The sequence below is a fragment of the Musca vetustissima genome, unplaced genomic scaffold (assembly GCF_032173495.1).
Source record: "Musca vetustissima isolate MV318-11 ecotype Yass unplaced genomic scaffold, APGP_CSIRO_Mvet_v1 utg1965, whole genome shotgun sequence".
Lineage (NCBI taxonomy): Eukaryota > Metazoa > Arthropoda > Insecta > Diptera > Muscidae > Musca > Musca vetustissima.
Genome location: NW_026880781.1, coordinates 48,365 through 65,232, shown reverse-complemented (window position 1 = coordinate 65,232; position 16,868 = coordinate 48,365). Strand labels below are relative to the sequence as shown.

At 35.1% G+C, this 16,868-nt stretch overlaps 1 protein-coding gene across 1 annotated transcript; it reads left to right on the top strand.

The window, feature by feature from the left end:
- Positions 1-5,811: 5,811 nt before the first annotated feature.
- Positions 5,812-11,252, top strand: LOC133326605 (serine protease HTRA2, mitochondrial). Its single transcript, XM_061535235.1, has 4 exons — positions 5,812-5,836; positions 6,845-6,850; positions 10,148-10,982; positions 11,048-11,252. Exons 1-4 carry the CDS (start codon positions 5,812-5,814, stop codon positions 11,211-11,213), a joined length of 1,032 nt encoding a protein of 343 aa, XP_061391219.1. The 3' UTR covers positions 11,214-11,252.
- Positions 11,253-16,868: the final 5,616 nt, after the last annotated feature.

Here is a 16,868-nt window from a genome sequence, read left to right as displayed (position 1 = left end):
CGCCTGTCCGTCCGTCCATCTATTTTTGTGAACAAAATACAAATTGCATTTATCATCCGATTTTATATGCCAAGTTTTGTTGAAATCGGTTCAAATTTAGATATAGCTCCCATATATAGTTTCGTCCGATTTTAAGTAAATGGAGCACTATACTGCCAATATTGGTTCGATTGAGTCAAAATTTTACACAGAGTATTGAAATAGGTCCAGATTGGGGTATGCGAAGTTTTGTTGGAGTCGATTTAGATTTAGATATAGCTCCCATATATAGTTTCGTCCGATTGTATGTATATGGAGCACAAAGAAGTCAAATTTAGGCCGATTGGCACAAGAATTTTGTACAGCGTACTGAATTAGGTCCAAATTCATATACGCGAAGTTTTTTTTTTTTGAGTCGGTTCAGATTTAGGTATAGCTCCCATATATAGTTTTCTCCGATTTTATGTAAGTTCTGCACCATACTGTCAATGTTTGTCCGATTAAGACAACATTTTGCATAGCGTATTGAAGTTGTCAACCGTATTGAAATTGGTGCAGGTCCGTGATGTTTTGTTTAAATCGGTTTAGATATAGCTCTCATATATATTTTCGTCTGATTTTATGTAAATGGCGCACTGAGAATTCTTTGTCTGTTCTATATTCACGATTTCATCAAAATTATGTACCAAGTAACTAAAGTTTGTCCGCTTAGGACGACTTAGTGCACACTCGAGATAAATTTTGGATAGCGCACTGTGTTGCAGCATACCAAATGGTGGAGGCCACGGTTGCTCAAATACGTCCGTTTATATATAGATCTAATACATATTTTGCTCGATGATTGACATTTCCTTTTTCAGATTGGTATGTGTATGGGTTGATTTAAATTTAGCTCAAATGTCTATGCACTTCACGCAGTTAATTTCGTCCGATTCCATTTCAATGGTCCTCCAAAGATGCTATGTCTATTCTATCTAAAGGATATTGTACATATGAGCATCTCTTGTATGTACCCAAAGTGGTGAAGGGTATCATATAGTCGACCCCGTCCGACTATTGAACGTTCCTTACAGTTTTTTTTTTTCAAATTATTGGTTAATATTTAGGGTTCAAATCGACCAAGGCTTGGCATCTTTTTAATTATTTCGCTAAGTCTACTAGCCTTTCTTCAGATTCATAATTATTGACAGATATATTTATGTGATATTTGGAATTTTTACAATATAATTCGTCCACTATGATTAATTTAGATGTTTTGATTAAAATTACTACTTTTTTGCCGTATTTCTTTTTTTATGCGTAGTTATCTACCGACATTCCAACAATACTCTAATAACAAAATTAAGAAACAAAAATATTTCCGCTTGCACTTTCAAACTGTATTTGTAGTATTTGCCTTCTAGCAACGACAAAATGATTTTTTGAATATTTATTTATTGAGATTACTTTGCACTTAAGATCAGGCTGGTGGCTGTGTGTTTACTTTGTTATGTAGATTTTTGTGTGTGTGTGCATAACAAAATAAGAATATTATTTAATATTTTTTCCGATATAAATAAACATGCTGTCCATTTAAATTATTTACACAAGAAGCTCTTATCCTATTACACATTATTGAATGAATGCATGAATAAACATAATTAAGGGAAACATAAAATGATAAACGAATCTATGCTTCAAAATATCTCAAAATTGAAGCAATGCCAAGTCTTCTTGAACAGAGAATTAAAATTAACCACAACAAGCAAGAACAGAAATGAAAATCCCATAATCATGAAATGTAACATTTTTGTTGTAACGGACAAAGACAGCTGTTAAGATTTATTTAAACTGATAGCGGGGATGTAACAAAAAAAACATATATTATAACAAAAAATGATATGCATGGAGCCAGCCTGCCAGTCCGCCAAATAGTTCTTTCTCGCCGCACGATATTTGCATTAATTAAAATTGTTTGAAAAAAGGGTTAGTGGAGGGGGAGGATTTACAATTTCTCTTTCAAGATAAGAAAATTGTCTTCTTTCATAAAATGTAAACAATTTACAAATACATATGTATACATATTTGTACAGACGTATGCATATAAATATATAAAGCTACATACATATACAATCGATAATTATTTAATAATTTTTAGGAAATAGGTAGAGCGAATAAAATGTATTTTCAAAGAGCATTTCTTAAATTTTTAAGTCGTTTTAAGTTGAAATTTATAAAGGCTTAAATGCGTTAAACATGGGATATCTATAATTTGGCAATAGTATATTATACCAAAAAAAAAAATGAAATGATACCCTTCACCACTGTCGTATATTCTACATATGTATCCTAACAGACTTCACCTTTTCGAAGGAACATTGACATGAAATTGAACGATCTTAAATATGTGATATTTATCTACATATATGTCAAACGACTAACATCAATCCGTACATATGCCATTCTGAAACCTATGTTAAATTTCGTTTCATTCATGCAGATGTAGAGCCCTTTGCGTACAATGGGACAAACGTATTTATAATGAAATAAATCCTCATAAAGTAGGTTAACCCTGTAAATATTACTAATGTATATGCCGTTTAACGTCAATCAAATCTCAATTTGATACGTTGTGCAAAAATTCGTGTTAATCGGACAAACATTAGGAGTTTGGTGCACCATTTATGTAAAATCGGACGAATATATATGTATACAGGGTGAGATGAAAAAACTGCAACCAACTTCACACTGCTGTAATTTCTAAGCCACTCGTCCGAAAGCTGTTGAAATTATTCCAGTGACAGCTCATTATATTGTTTACGTACGCTTGTAAACAATGCAAAAGCATTTTGGTAAGAATTTTCCAGAAAAAAGTTATTCGTGATGGAACAGAAAGAAAATAGACTGAAAAGAGCTAAAGAGCATGGCCGATAGTGGTGAACTGCCGAATTTGGTTTTCTTCGATGAGAAAACATTCGTTGCCCAGTAGTTTGTAAACAAACAAAATGATCGTGTTTACTTGCCAAGAGGTTAGCTGAAAATGTGAACCTTCGGTTGGCCACCAAAACTCAAGCCCCGGCCATGGCGATGGTGTGGGCCGCTATAAAAGCCGATGGTAGCTCTTCTCTCATATTAATCGAATATAATCAGAATAAATACCGAATATTATCGCGAAAATATTCTAGAGGGTGTATTAAAGCCTTGGGCACGCAAACAATATGGCCGCGGACCTTGGACATTCCAACAGGACCATCCTGAGTGCGATGGTGGACGCGCCATCCAAGAAGGGTTACAAAATGAGGTTCCTCGCTTCATTTCCAGCGCACAATGGCCACCAAAATCTCCGTCTGGAGTACTTTGGAAAGCATGGTTGGCACTAAAAAATACCAAAGTGTCGATCACCTCAAGCAAGTGCTTCGCCGGGAATGGGCCAAATATACCGCAGAGCAACAATCGAGCAGCGTGTGATGGTTTCATTGGCCGTTTTAAGGCCATAATTCGCGCAAAAATGTGACCCATTCTAACAAATCTAAACTTATTCTAAAATTTGAAGCTATTTCCGACATTTTTGCTTTCATTCAATAAGCTATATCGAAATCTGAACAATTTGTATGATTCTAGACCCAATTCAGTACGCAAATTTCGTGCAAATCGAAGGATATATAGGGACTTTGGTGCACTATTTATAGGAGGTGATGCAAATGTGGTATACCCATTTGTTTTTAGATTGCCAAATTTTTATTTTTTATCCGATTAAATTGAAATTTTGCACTTAACATGCTACATGTGTTGTCTTTCCATGTATCAATTTGAAAATAATATTATTCTAACAATTTAAGAGATATTTGAGAAAATATTTAAAATCCCATAAAAAGTGATTTTAAAAAAAGTGCAGGTAATGTGGATAACACATGATGTTAATGTGGTATATTATAATTTTCACACCCAATTGATATCTTATATAATTTATTGTTTTTAATGAATGCGAATTAGCTAAAATCGGACGAACATATGTATCTAAATCTGAACCGATTTTCACGAAATTTGACACCCATAATTTAATTTAGTACGTTATGCCGAATTTCGTGCAAATCGAAGAATATATAGGGACTTTGGTGCACCATTTACATTAAATCGGACGAAAATATACGGCAGCTATATCTAAATCTAAACCGATTTGCTCGAAACTTAGCACACATCATTCCATTCTGAACCGATTTTCACGAAACTTACCACACATCATTCTATCAATTTTATGCAAATCGAATGATATATAGGGACTTTGGTACACCATTTACATTAAATCGGATGAAAATATATATGGGAGCTATATCTAAATCTGGACCGATTTTCAGGAAACTTAAAGCACATCATTCTAGAGCTAATTCATTACGCTATGCCAAATTTTGTGCAAATCGAAAGATAATACTGACTTTGGTACACCATTTACATTAAATCGGACCAAAATATATATGGGAGATATATCTAAATCTGAACAGATTTTTCGGAGCCATGTGTCTATCTCGTTTCCTTTGGCCTGCCAGAAAAATATGCACAAAGACATGATACCCTGTACCACGGTGTGGTGAAGGGTATAAAAACATCTCAAATTTTCAATGAGCATCCCTATCCTCTACAAGCCATTAAGTGGAAATTGCTTCCTAAATAATAAAATAATAATTTAATTATCATTGTCATACAATAAGATATATGCATACATATTACTCACAATTTGCAATTTAATTATGAAAATTAAAATCATGCATGGGTATTTACTTTTCCTTTTCTTTCTGTTTTTTTCTATATCGAAGTTCCTTTTTGGTTTTTGTTTCAAGTCCAATAACCTTTCAATATGATTAATATAGGAATGCCTCTATATGTACAGAATATTCTTTACAGCACTCTAAAGCCGTAAGATTTTTCTTAAAAATTGAGTGGGTATGTATGGAATTTGTTTGTTTGTTGCTCGGTCTGCAGACAAATGCATTCTTCACTAAGCCACTTGAACTATCACACACAATCACTGGGGCAAGCTAAATTTAAAATTATGTTATTTTTTTTTTTTTTTTTTTGTTATGTTCTATTTAGTTTTCCAAATATTTTGTCGTTGTTTAACAACCGTTACATGTTTATCAAATTGAAAAGAAAAAACAAAATTAAAAATTCTGTGGTGAACAATTTTTGCAAACACTTAGACTGGCGGCGATCATTGCAGCTGATCTCTTCTGCTTCACAATTGACTGGTAAATGCAGAAATGTTCTTGTTGTTGCTGCTGGTGATGATCATGATGATGAACCTCAATGTTTACATCTTGATTTCTTGAGATGAGAGACAGACGGCGATATAATCAAAATAAACTATTTATTTATTATACATACCACCACCACACCATAAACAATACACCACTACCCTGCGATATTGTCCGTATTCGTCGTCGTCGCCGATTCATACACCATCAATCAAAGTAAAAGGTGTCCACTTTTATTTGTACGTACGTGCAAACACTAGTTAAACGTTCAACAACTAAATACAAAATGCGATTTTATTTTTGTTGTTGTGTTGTTGGTTGACAGAGAGACGACATACACCATACCATCACATAATACTATGTACATTATTGAATGAATGAACCGATCCAAACCAAACGAACAACGCCTCAACAATGGTGATGGGATGATGATCAATTGAAGTGTTCGGAGGGAGAGTGCATAGAGTTAATAATATTTCCCCCCATCCATATAAATTTGTGATATTGTGTGCATACGTACGTATGAACATGCATGCATACATATAGATATAAAAGAAATCTATCTATACACATAGATAAAACAAAAATTGTATAGTACGAATGGATGGATGAGGCGGAGGAGGGAAACAGTAAGCTTGCTATCTAGCAATTTATATATATATATATACATGGAGCTGTGTGGATGATGATGGCGATAATAAAAATACTGCTGCTGTTGTTAGTTGCCTCGTTCGTGTATTGCCACAACAACAACAACAACAAAAATAAATAAAAACAATGCTGCAGACAAGACAACAGACAGTGCAAAGTTCGAATAATTTCTTGTGTTTTTTATTTTAAATATAGAAATGCCATTAATGCATCCACATTCACATATGATCCTACTACTAGATCCTGCTGCTATCGTTGTTTGTTGTTGATGTTAGTATAGCGCAATCGGGCGGCAACAGTTGTGTTTGTTGTTTTGTTTTGCACCAACCATTATTTATTATTACTTGTGTGCCACTAGCAATGACGTACGTGTGACATTGTTTTTGCTTTGCATATTTTGCCCATATGACCGACCATCTACCATATGTATGTATGTGTGTAGTAATTTATTTTTTATTATTATTATTCTTTTGACTATTATTGTTTGTCTGTATGGTTTTTTATTATTAATTGTATACTCGTATGTGTTACTTTTTATATGGAACTTGCTGGCTTCTGCTTTTGGCGCAGCCCATTGTATTTTCGTTTACTGCATAATCACCAACTTTCACGACCACACACTTGCCCGAAAAAAAAACAATCGCCTTCGTTCTCGTATATATAGAAATATTTTTTAAACTTTAAATATATTTTAAAATATTTAACTATGTATTTTCTTCTTGTCGTTTTATAAATAATAATAATAATCGTAAATATATATTTTGTTCCTCTTTATTTTCGTTAAAAGTCTTGTGTCGTTCCGGAACAAACTGACTAATATTGTGGATCTGTTCACTTAAAGGAACAATGTGAACTAGTTTGTTCGCCATTCGCTTTTGTTCCCAATGATAGATAAGGAATAACAGCTGATTCTTTTCTTTTGTCAACTTAAATCAGCTGACTATAACGACCTAAATTTGAAGTCGATTTTTTGCAAACAACCGCAGTGGAGGGTTGTGGAGTCGGAAAAATAACTCTGATTCAGAACAAACACTCTACAGATTTATTTACTTTGTGGGTTCAAACATGGCACAATACATGGGTTCAAAAGTAATCGTAAATAAAACTAATATACAATATTATTTCATGATATATTTTTTTATTGTATTGTATTAATATTGCAGGAATTCAAAACGTCATGGCTTTAAACACCTCTGAACGGATAGGACTGTCGAATGTGGCTTTATAGTCGACGAATAGGTGGCATGTGTCTTCGTGGGTATTTTTCAGGATCTGGCGCAGAGTGAATATCTGGTCAATGGTGGATTTGACAGGCCTGAAGCCGCATTGGTATGGTCCAAACAAGGCCTATATAAGGTCGTAAAAATTTTTTGCCGAGGCGAAAACAAATTTTTTCGACTTTAAATAAAAACACAGCCAAAACACAACACAATTTATATTTTGTGGGATAATTTACTTGAAAATCTTCTTGAAACTCTTGAAATAGTCCAAATGTGCTTCACAAAAACGATAAAAATTGAAATTTAATTGAATGTTGAAAAAATATTAATATTTTTGTTTTGACGTCTAACATAATTGTGTATGTATATATAGGTTTCAAAATATGATTTGACAGCAAACTTTATACTCACCTTTGCTTACTGGCCGACCTTGGGTCCAATAATGTCATTGACCATAGGCTTCAGTCGTTCACACACCACACTGGATAGCACTTTATATGCCTGAAGCCGCATTGGTATGGTCAGTAATGTCATTGACCATTGGCTTCAGTCGTTCACACAGCACGCTGGAGAGCATTTTATGTGCGATGGGAAGGAGACTTATTCCTTTATAGTTGGCACATATCGCCTTGTCTCCTTTTTTGTGCACGGGACACATGATGCTGAGGTTCCAATCATTGGGCATACATTCCTCTAGCCAAATTGTACAAATGAGCATGTGCATGATCCTCATGAACAGAATCTGATTACCAGTCTTAAATATTTCGGCTGGTAATCCATCGACACCTGCTGCTTCTTCAGCTGATTAATTGCTACTCTGACCTCATCTTGGCTAGGTGGTATACACACTATACCGTCATCTATTATTGGTTCTGGGGTATCTTCTTCACCGCTACTATTTGATACCAGAAGCTTTTCAAAATGCTCCTTCCAAATCCTCAACACGCTATCTGTATTTGTCACCAGGTTTCCTTCTTTATCTCTACAGGAAGATGTGTCTGTGCCAATGGCTTCGGTTTGGTGTTTTACTCGTTGGTAAAATTTCCGGACTTTATTTTGACTCCAGTACATCTCGATATGTTCACGTTTTTCTTGTTCTTTCTGGAAATCCGTTTCTACTCTCCTTTTCTTCCGATAATTCTCCGTCGCATTACGCGTTTTTCACATCAGAAGCATTACGACACTCCTGATCGTACCATGTTTTTCTTGATGATGGTTTTTGGTACCCAAGTGTTGCTTTTGCTGCAGTTTGTAGGGAGTGAGCAATTCGATGCCATTGTGCTTCTATACTATTATCGGAACAAGAAGTGCTTTCGTCAAGCAGGTGTGTAAGTTGAGCGGAGTAGGCCTCTGCCTTATTTATTCCCTTCCGATTTTTGCATTTAAATCCCCTAGCAGAAGGACATGACCAGGGCAGCGGTCATATGCAATTTCTAGGCGCTCGTAAAAAATGTCGTTGGTCTCTTCATTTTTGTCTTCCGTCGGAGCATGGGCACAAATAAGACTGATGTAGAAAAACTTCGCTTTAATACGAGTGATAGCAATTCGCTCATCTACTGGAGTGAATCTGGAGACGAGGTATTTTATTCTCCTATTAATCATAAATTCGCAGTCAAATTCATGTCTCGTTTCATTGCAGCTATAAAAAAAGGATGTAATCATCTGATTTACTTACGCCAGTCCCTTTCCATCGCATTTCCTATAAGGCAATAATATCGGCTTTGTACTTCTTGAGTACATCCGCCAAGGCGAAAACCCTGCACCTGTTCTGTACAACGTGCGCACATTCCACATTGCAGATTCGCAGATCGTGTTTCTTTGTACATTTGCGGGGGTCGTTAATGTTCATATGGACATTTTATACTCAATGAGAACCCACAATATTAAATTGCTCTCGGATTGTCTGAAATATACCGATCTTTGCGTTATATGATGTCTTCCCTAAAAGGGGTACTAAAACGGCATATACATTAGAATATTTTACCGGGTTAACCTTTATGAGGATTTATTTGACATATATGCAAAGAAATGGACAATTGAAATCCTCTGGGATAACGAAATCCGGTTAAATGTAAACGTACTATAGTATTGATTATTTCTAGTGCGAAGATTTATTACCATTCCCCAACCCAAAATAACAAATTATAGTCAATTAGGTAGAAACATGTGCCACAAACCCAATAAAAAATACCGAATATTAGGGGATACCGTTATATGGGGTCTACCTCGAAACATGGGCCATGGAACCCGAAGTGAATCCAAAATACCAATTTAAAGCTGATTTTGTTGAAACCCCATCCTTAAATTGTGTATATTTATTTTATATTTTGGCAGAAGAAGCCACCACCTACATATTTGCTTTTTTGTTATTCAACTCAACCTGCCCTACTTTGTATTATTGTACCATGGGTACCGCATAAATCTACCTAGAATTTTATTCTAATATATACTTTATGGGGTCTCCGGTGATATGATGATTGGTGTGTTCCTGTACAGCAAGAATCTACTAATTTTACAATTTATTGTAGATTTTTGCAGTACGGGAATAGACCATACATTTTTTGAAATGTATATTTAAATATCGGTTGCCGTTTCTAATTGAAATCATAAATTATCGATATATCGATTAATTTATCATATGTATGTATCTAAACAGCTGTGACGTTCCACTTATTTTGTTTTGATTTTCTTTTTCTATTTACTTCTATTTTACGGCGTTAGTACTAAGCATTTCTGACTTTGTATTTTGGATACTGTCATAATTTAAGTTTTTTTTACCTAACACAAATATTTTGCGGCAAATGGCTTTACAATATTTACAAAGATTTCAATTAACTGCTAGAAGGATACAAAGCAAAACGTTACAAGTCATATTATCATCCCATAATCATGAATATTCCAAAAGAAACAATGCCAATTTTAATGGCCAACGAGGTGAGAAAAGACAACAACATGAAAAACCATTGTGGTCATGGAGTAGCTCATTGCTGACAGCCGGTTGTGCAGCTATTGCCTTGGGTGGATTAGCCTACATTAAAAACGAACATCGACTGTGGCCTATGGTGGAAGCAAAAACCTTACCCAATTTGAGTGGCAGGCGCAAGCAATTTAATTTCATTGCCGATGTGGTGGATGTTTGTGCTGAATCTGTGGTGTACATTGAAATCAAAGACACTCGACACTTCGATTACTTTACGGGCAAGCCGGTAACAGCTTCCAATGGTTCAGGTTTCATTATTGAATCGGATGGTACCATTCTCACCAATGCCCATGTTGTTATCAATAAACCCCATACCATGGTCCAGGTTCGTTTACATGATGGACGTGTTTTCCCAGCCATTGTGGAAGATGTCGATCAAACCTCCGATTTAGCAATTATACGCATCAATTGTAAAAATCTACCCGTTATGAAATTGGGAGAAAGTTCCAGTTTACGTTCCGGTGAATGGGTTGTGGCCTTAGGAAGTCCTCTGGCATTAAGTAACACAGTGACTGCCGGTGTCATTAGTTCCACACAGAGACCTTCACAGGAATTGGGTTTGGGTAATCGTGATATCAATTATTTACAAACAGATGCGGCCATTACATTCGGCAACAGTGGCGGTCCTTTGGTTAATTTGGACGGAGAAGCTATTGGTGTCAATTCAATGAAAGTAACTGCCGGCATTAGTTTTGCCATACCCATTGACTATGTTAAGCTGTTCCTAGCTAAGGTAGCGGAACGTAGGAAAAAAGGTTCAGGTGGTAAACAAACCTATCCGGCTAAACGTTATATGGGCATAACCATGTTAACACTGACCTATGATATCTTAAATGAGCTGAAATCACGATCCGATAGTGTACCACCTAATTTAACGCATGGTGTTTTGGTGTGGAAAGTTATTTTAGGTTCACCGGCCCATATGTAAGTGTATATTTTCCATTTTGTATTGAATCTGTAATTTATTTTTTCTTTTCTTTTTTCCCCAGTGGTGGCCTTAATCCCGGTGACATTGTAACGCACATTAATGGCAAAGAAATTAAAACCTCCTCCGATGTCTATGAAGTACTGGCTGACAATTCAAAAACATTGGATTTAACCATCTTTAGAGGACTTAAGCGTATGACAGTATCTATTTCACCTGAAGATCCTTAGGAATAAAAAAAATATGTGTTCCATACATGAATATTGACTGCCTCTTTTTTTGAAAGTTCTACTTATTTTTTTTCTTGTGACGATGTTATTTATTAAAATAATAATAATTTGTAAATAAATAAATGTTTCTAAATTTATGTTTATTAATTTGAAATGAGATTATTATTTATTTAGTGAAGAGTAATATATATATATATGGACCGTAGTACCTTGTATCACTTCTCAAATATATATATATATACACAGTTCCTTTTGAGCATATGCATGGAATCACATTCAGAGTAGATTTATGCATGTCCGTCAGTCCATGTATTTTTGTGAGCAACGTACGGATGAAATTTGGCACAGGCTACTTGTTTAGCCCAAAAACAAACCCTATTGAAATTGGAATAATTGGTTCAGATTTAGATATAGCTCTGTTATATAGGTTCGTCGGGTTTTATGCAAATGGAGCACCATACTGCACCAATGTTTGCCCGATTGAGACAAAATTTTTGCGAAGTTTTGTTGGAATTGGTTTAGATTCGATGATATCAACGTGCAAGACATCCATTATACTCGGACCAACTGTGGAACTTGAGAACTACAGCTTCGAGATAATTAAAGATTTTATATACCTTGGTACCATCAAAAATAACACTAATGACATCAGTTTTGAAATTCGGAGAAGAATAGTGTTGGCAAACAGATGCTACAATGCTATAAGTAAGACCAAATTCACACTTTGCACTTACTTGCGCAAGCAGATGTGGCAGTTCTTGGGGTGTTTGAGAGGAAAATTCTCCGAAAGATCTACGATTCGATTTGCGGTGAATATAGGCGTCGAATGAACAACGAGTTTTACAATATATACGCGGACATTGACATAGCCGCAGCGACTGCTATGGATAGGTAATGTTGTGAGAATGGATGAGAATGCCCCAAGCTCAAAAGGCATATAAAAACGACCACGAATGGAAATATCAAGTAGATGCGCACAATACCGACACGCTTGGAAATCTTTTTTAAGCTGGACTTATAGAACAACCGTTATGTAACAAGCCAGCTAAATAAGTAAATAAGGTTCAGATTTAGATATAGCTCCCGTATAAAGTTTAGTCCGATTTTATGTAAATGGAGCACCATACTGTCAATGTTTGTCCGATTGAGACAACATTTTGCACAGCGTATTGATGTTACTACTGTTTGACGTCTGTGAGGTTTTGTTGCAATCGGTTCATATTTTAATATAGCTCCCATATATAGTTTCGTCTGATTTTATGCAAATGGAACAACATACTTCTAATGTTTATCTGATTGAGGCAACATTTTGCATAGCGTACTGAATTAGGTACTGATTGATGTGTGCAAAGCTTTGTTGGAATCGGTTTATGTTTGGGTATAGCTTCCATATATGTATATATTTTGGTCCGATTTTAAGTAAATGGTACACCAAACTCCTCATGATTGTCAGATTGACATGAAATTTTGCACAACGAACAAAATTTAGCATAAAATGATGTAATTGCATTTTTTGAAGTACAGACATAGCCCATATATATTTCCGACCGACTTCGTGTTAATGGGCTCCAAATATTAAACGTGTGAACGATTGATTTAATTTAGTTTTCTGAATTTACACTAATTCAAGAATATCCCTAACTCTTGAAGATATAGTCGATTTATTGTGTCAGCATCATGTGACGCAAGAGTGATTCTCAAACTATTAACGAATTTTTCTCGAAGCCATGATTTTACGAATGGCGGGCACGTAACTCAAATACTAATAAACCGATCGGTTCCAAATTTTGACACGTTTCTCTGGGAGTGTATAACTATCGTATGAACTAGAATAAAACCAATCGGTGAAGAACTTCCTTATTTTTTAACTTAGTTTGTGGTCAAAAATAGGCAAATTTTCAAAACAATTTAATTTTTGAGCGAAGTCAATAATCATACGAAAGCCAGACATGTACTCTTTCTAAAACCGTTGGAATTTCTGGAGTCCGATGTTCCAGTGAGGAGTTATCATGCCCGCCATTATAAATAAGGACTTTTCTGTAATCACCAACAACAACATTATTTTTCTTCTCTTTTGTGTAAAGTTACAAACCTTAACATGCATTGGTATTCATTTAACAGCCCAATGAAAATTTAAAATTGAGAATGGGGGAGGTCCCCTTAAATCGATTCACATAATTTGGTCCCTTTGTAATAAACGAATGACAGATCAAGATCACATATTTTAGATCATCCAAAATCATCTTAAGGGAACCCCCCCCTTTCACGATGTTTGGCTCTCGTATGAACTAGGATTATTGACGTCGCTCTAAAATTAACAAAATGGTGGACCTTTGAAAAAATATTTTTGGAAAATCGCCGATTTTTTACAAAAACCAAGTTAAAAAATAAGGAAGATCTTCACCGATTGGCTTTATCCTAGTTCATACGAGAGCTATATACTCCCAGAGAAACGTTGCAAAAAACCGATAGGATTATTAGTTTTTGAGTTATCGTGCCCGCCATTCGCAAAAAAATGTTTAGAGAAAAACGCGTTTAAAGTTTGAGGAACCCTTCAGCCGTCACTTGATGCTGACACAATAAATCTTCTATATCTTCAAGAGTTCTTGAGATTTTCACTTGAAATTTTGTAGAGACATTCTTTAATCAGTGGAGATTCGAATTATATCAACAAAAATTTTGACCCCGAGAATGGGGGGTCCCCTTAATGATTTATCTGTTTCATATACTCATAGTAGTGAAGGGTATCATATAGTCGGCCCCGTCCGACTTAACTACTTTCCTTACTGGTTTCAATACGATTTTTAGGAACTATTTTTTTATATACCCAACCGGTACTTGCTGGTACTTTCCTTACTATCTTTAATTTCAATTAGAAAATTGTAAAGGATTGCACAACCTTTGAAAAACGATGATCATATTAAAAAAGCGGCATAATAAATACTGGGCGCCTAAAAATATGCAATAGGAAACGTATGCTGTGCTGCAAGGTACCCCAAACAATGAAGAAGTTATATGAGAACCAAGTCAACGAAAAATTTAAAATCGTATAAAGACGTTATAAAAGTTCTTTGAAATTTCGAATTAGGTAAAAAACAAATTTAATTTTTTTTAAATCGAAAATGGGGAGTCCCCTTAAATGACATACAAGGAACTCAATATGTTTTTTTCTTTACTTTATTTTAAGTTTATTTTTATTGTTTGTACAAGTATTATTGTCAACAAAGAACCGATCATATGTATGATTCGAGTGAGATGAGATTTAGGATAAGTCATTCAATTGGCCCATGAACGAACCAAATTAAAATAGGTAAAAATCGGTTCTGATTGTGATGTGTGTCAATGTGTGTCCGATTGTGAAGAAAAATTTGACAACAACATTTTGCATAGAGTTTTGAATTGGATCTTGAATGATGTGTGTTGAGGTTTTTATACCCTTTACCACATTGTGGTACAGGGTATTATGTATTAGTGCATATGTTTGTAACAGATAGACACATGGTTCCTTTTCAGAATATGCATAGAATCACTTTTTGAGTCGATTTATGCATGTCCGTCCGTCCGTCTGTTGGTGTTAAATTGTAAGCAAAGTACAGGTCGCATTTATAATCCGAATTGGATGAAAGTTGGCACAGCTCGTTTATTTGGCCCAAGAACAAACCCTATTGAAATTGCAAAAAAATTGTTTCAGATTTAGTTATAGCCCCCATATATATTTTCGTCCGATTTAATGTAAATGGTGCACCAAAGTTCCCATATAGCTTTCGATTTACACGAAATTTGGCACAGCGTAATGAATTAAGCGTAGAAAAATGTGTGCTAAGTTTTGTGAAAATCGGTTTAGATTTAGATATAGCTCCCATATATATTTTTGTCCGATTTAATGTAATGTATCTTTCGATTTACACGAAATTTGGCGCAGCGTACTAAACAAATGATATAATGAGGTGTGCTAAGATTAGTGAAAATCGGTTCAGATTTAGATATATCTCCCTTACATTTTTTTCCGATTTAATTTAAATGGTGCACCAATGTCCCTATATATCCTTCGATTTGCACGAAATTTGGCGCAGCGTACTAAACAAATGATATAATGATGTGTGCTAAGTTTTGTGAAAATCGGTTCAGATTTGGATATAGCTCTCCTATATATTTTGGACCGATTTAATGTAAATGGTGCACCAATGTTCCTATACATCCTTCGATTTGCAAAAAAATTTGGCATAGCTTACTGAATTAAGTCTAGAATGATGTGTGTTAAGTTTCGTGAAAATCGATTTAGATGTAGCTCCTGTATATATTTCCGTCGGATTTAATGTAAATGGTTTACCAAAGTCCCTATATATCTTTCGATTTCCACGAAATTTGGCATAACGTACTGAATTAGGTCTAGAATGCTGTGTGTTAAGTTTCCTGAAAATCGGTTCCAATTTATATATAGCTGTCATATATATTTTCGTTCGATTTAATTTAAATGATGCACCAAAGTCCTTATATATCTTTCGATTTCCACGAAATTTGACATAGCGTACTGAATTAAGTATAAAATGATGTGTGTTAAGTTTCGTAAAAAACGGTTCAGATTTCGATATAGCTCCTCCCCCTCCTTACTGATTTACATCGGTTTTTGTATATGGTACACCAAATATCTTTGATTGTACGGTTGACTTAGAATTTTTCAGAGTGGCAAAAGTAGACATTTTTCTGCCTTGGAAAAAATTGTTCAAAGTATGTCCATGTTTTGACATAGCCGCCTTATAATAGTCCCGCCTCATCTTTAGCAATTCAACGCTTCACATCGAATTTAATAACTTTTGTGTCAGTAATTTTTGTATACCCTCCACCATAGTATGGAGGGTATATTAATTTTTTCATTCCGTTTGTAACTCATCGAAATATTCATTTCCGACCCTTTAATGTATATATATTCTTGATCAGGGTAAAATTCTAAGACGATCTAGCCATGTCCGTCCGTCCGTCCGTCTGTTGTAATCACGCTATCTTCTGAAGGAATTGAGATAGGATGCTCAGATTTTGCATAGGGTTGTCTTTTGTCTGCAGGCAGGTCAAGTTCGAAGATGGGATATATCGGTCCACGTTTAGACATTGCTCCCATATAACAGTACCCCCAATTTTCGGTATTTTGGGGTTCTTGGGCGCGTTTTTCAACCGAATACGCTGAAATTTGGTACATTGGGTTGTTATTGGGTACTTAATGTCCCCACAAAAAATTATAAATATAGGTCCACTTTTTATGGTAGCCCCCATATAATGGTACATCCCAATTTTCAGTATTTTGGGGGTTTTGATCGTATTTTTCCACCGAATTGGCTGTAATTTAGTATTTCGAGTTCTTAATAGGTACCAAATCTCTCCACAAAAAATTATAAATATAGGTGAATTTTTTCAGATATCCCTAATATAAGGGTACCCCCCAATGTTCGGTATTTTTGGGTTCTTGAGCGCGTTTTTCAACCGAATACGCTGAAATTTGGTACATTGGGTTCTTAATAGGTTCCAAATCTCTCCACAAAAAATTATGAATAAAGATCCATTTTTTCGGATAGCCCCCATATAAGGGTACCCCCAATTTTCGGTATTTGGGGGTTCTTGAGCGCATTTTTCAACCGAATTTGCTGCAATTTGGTAATTTGT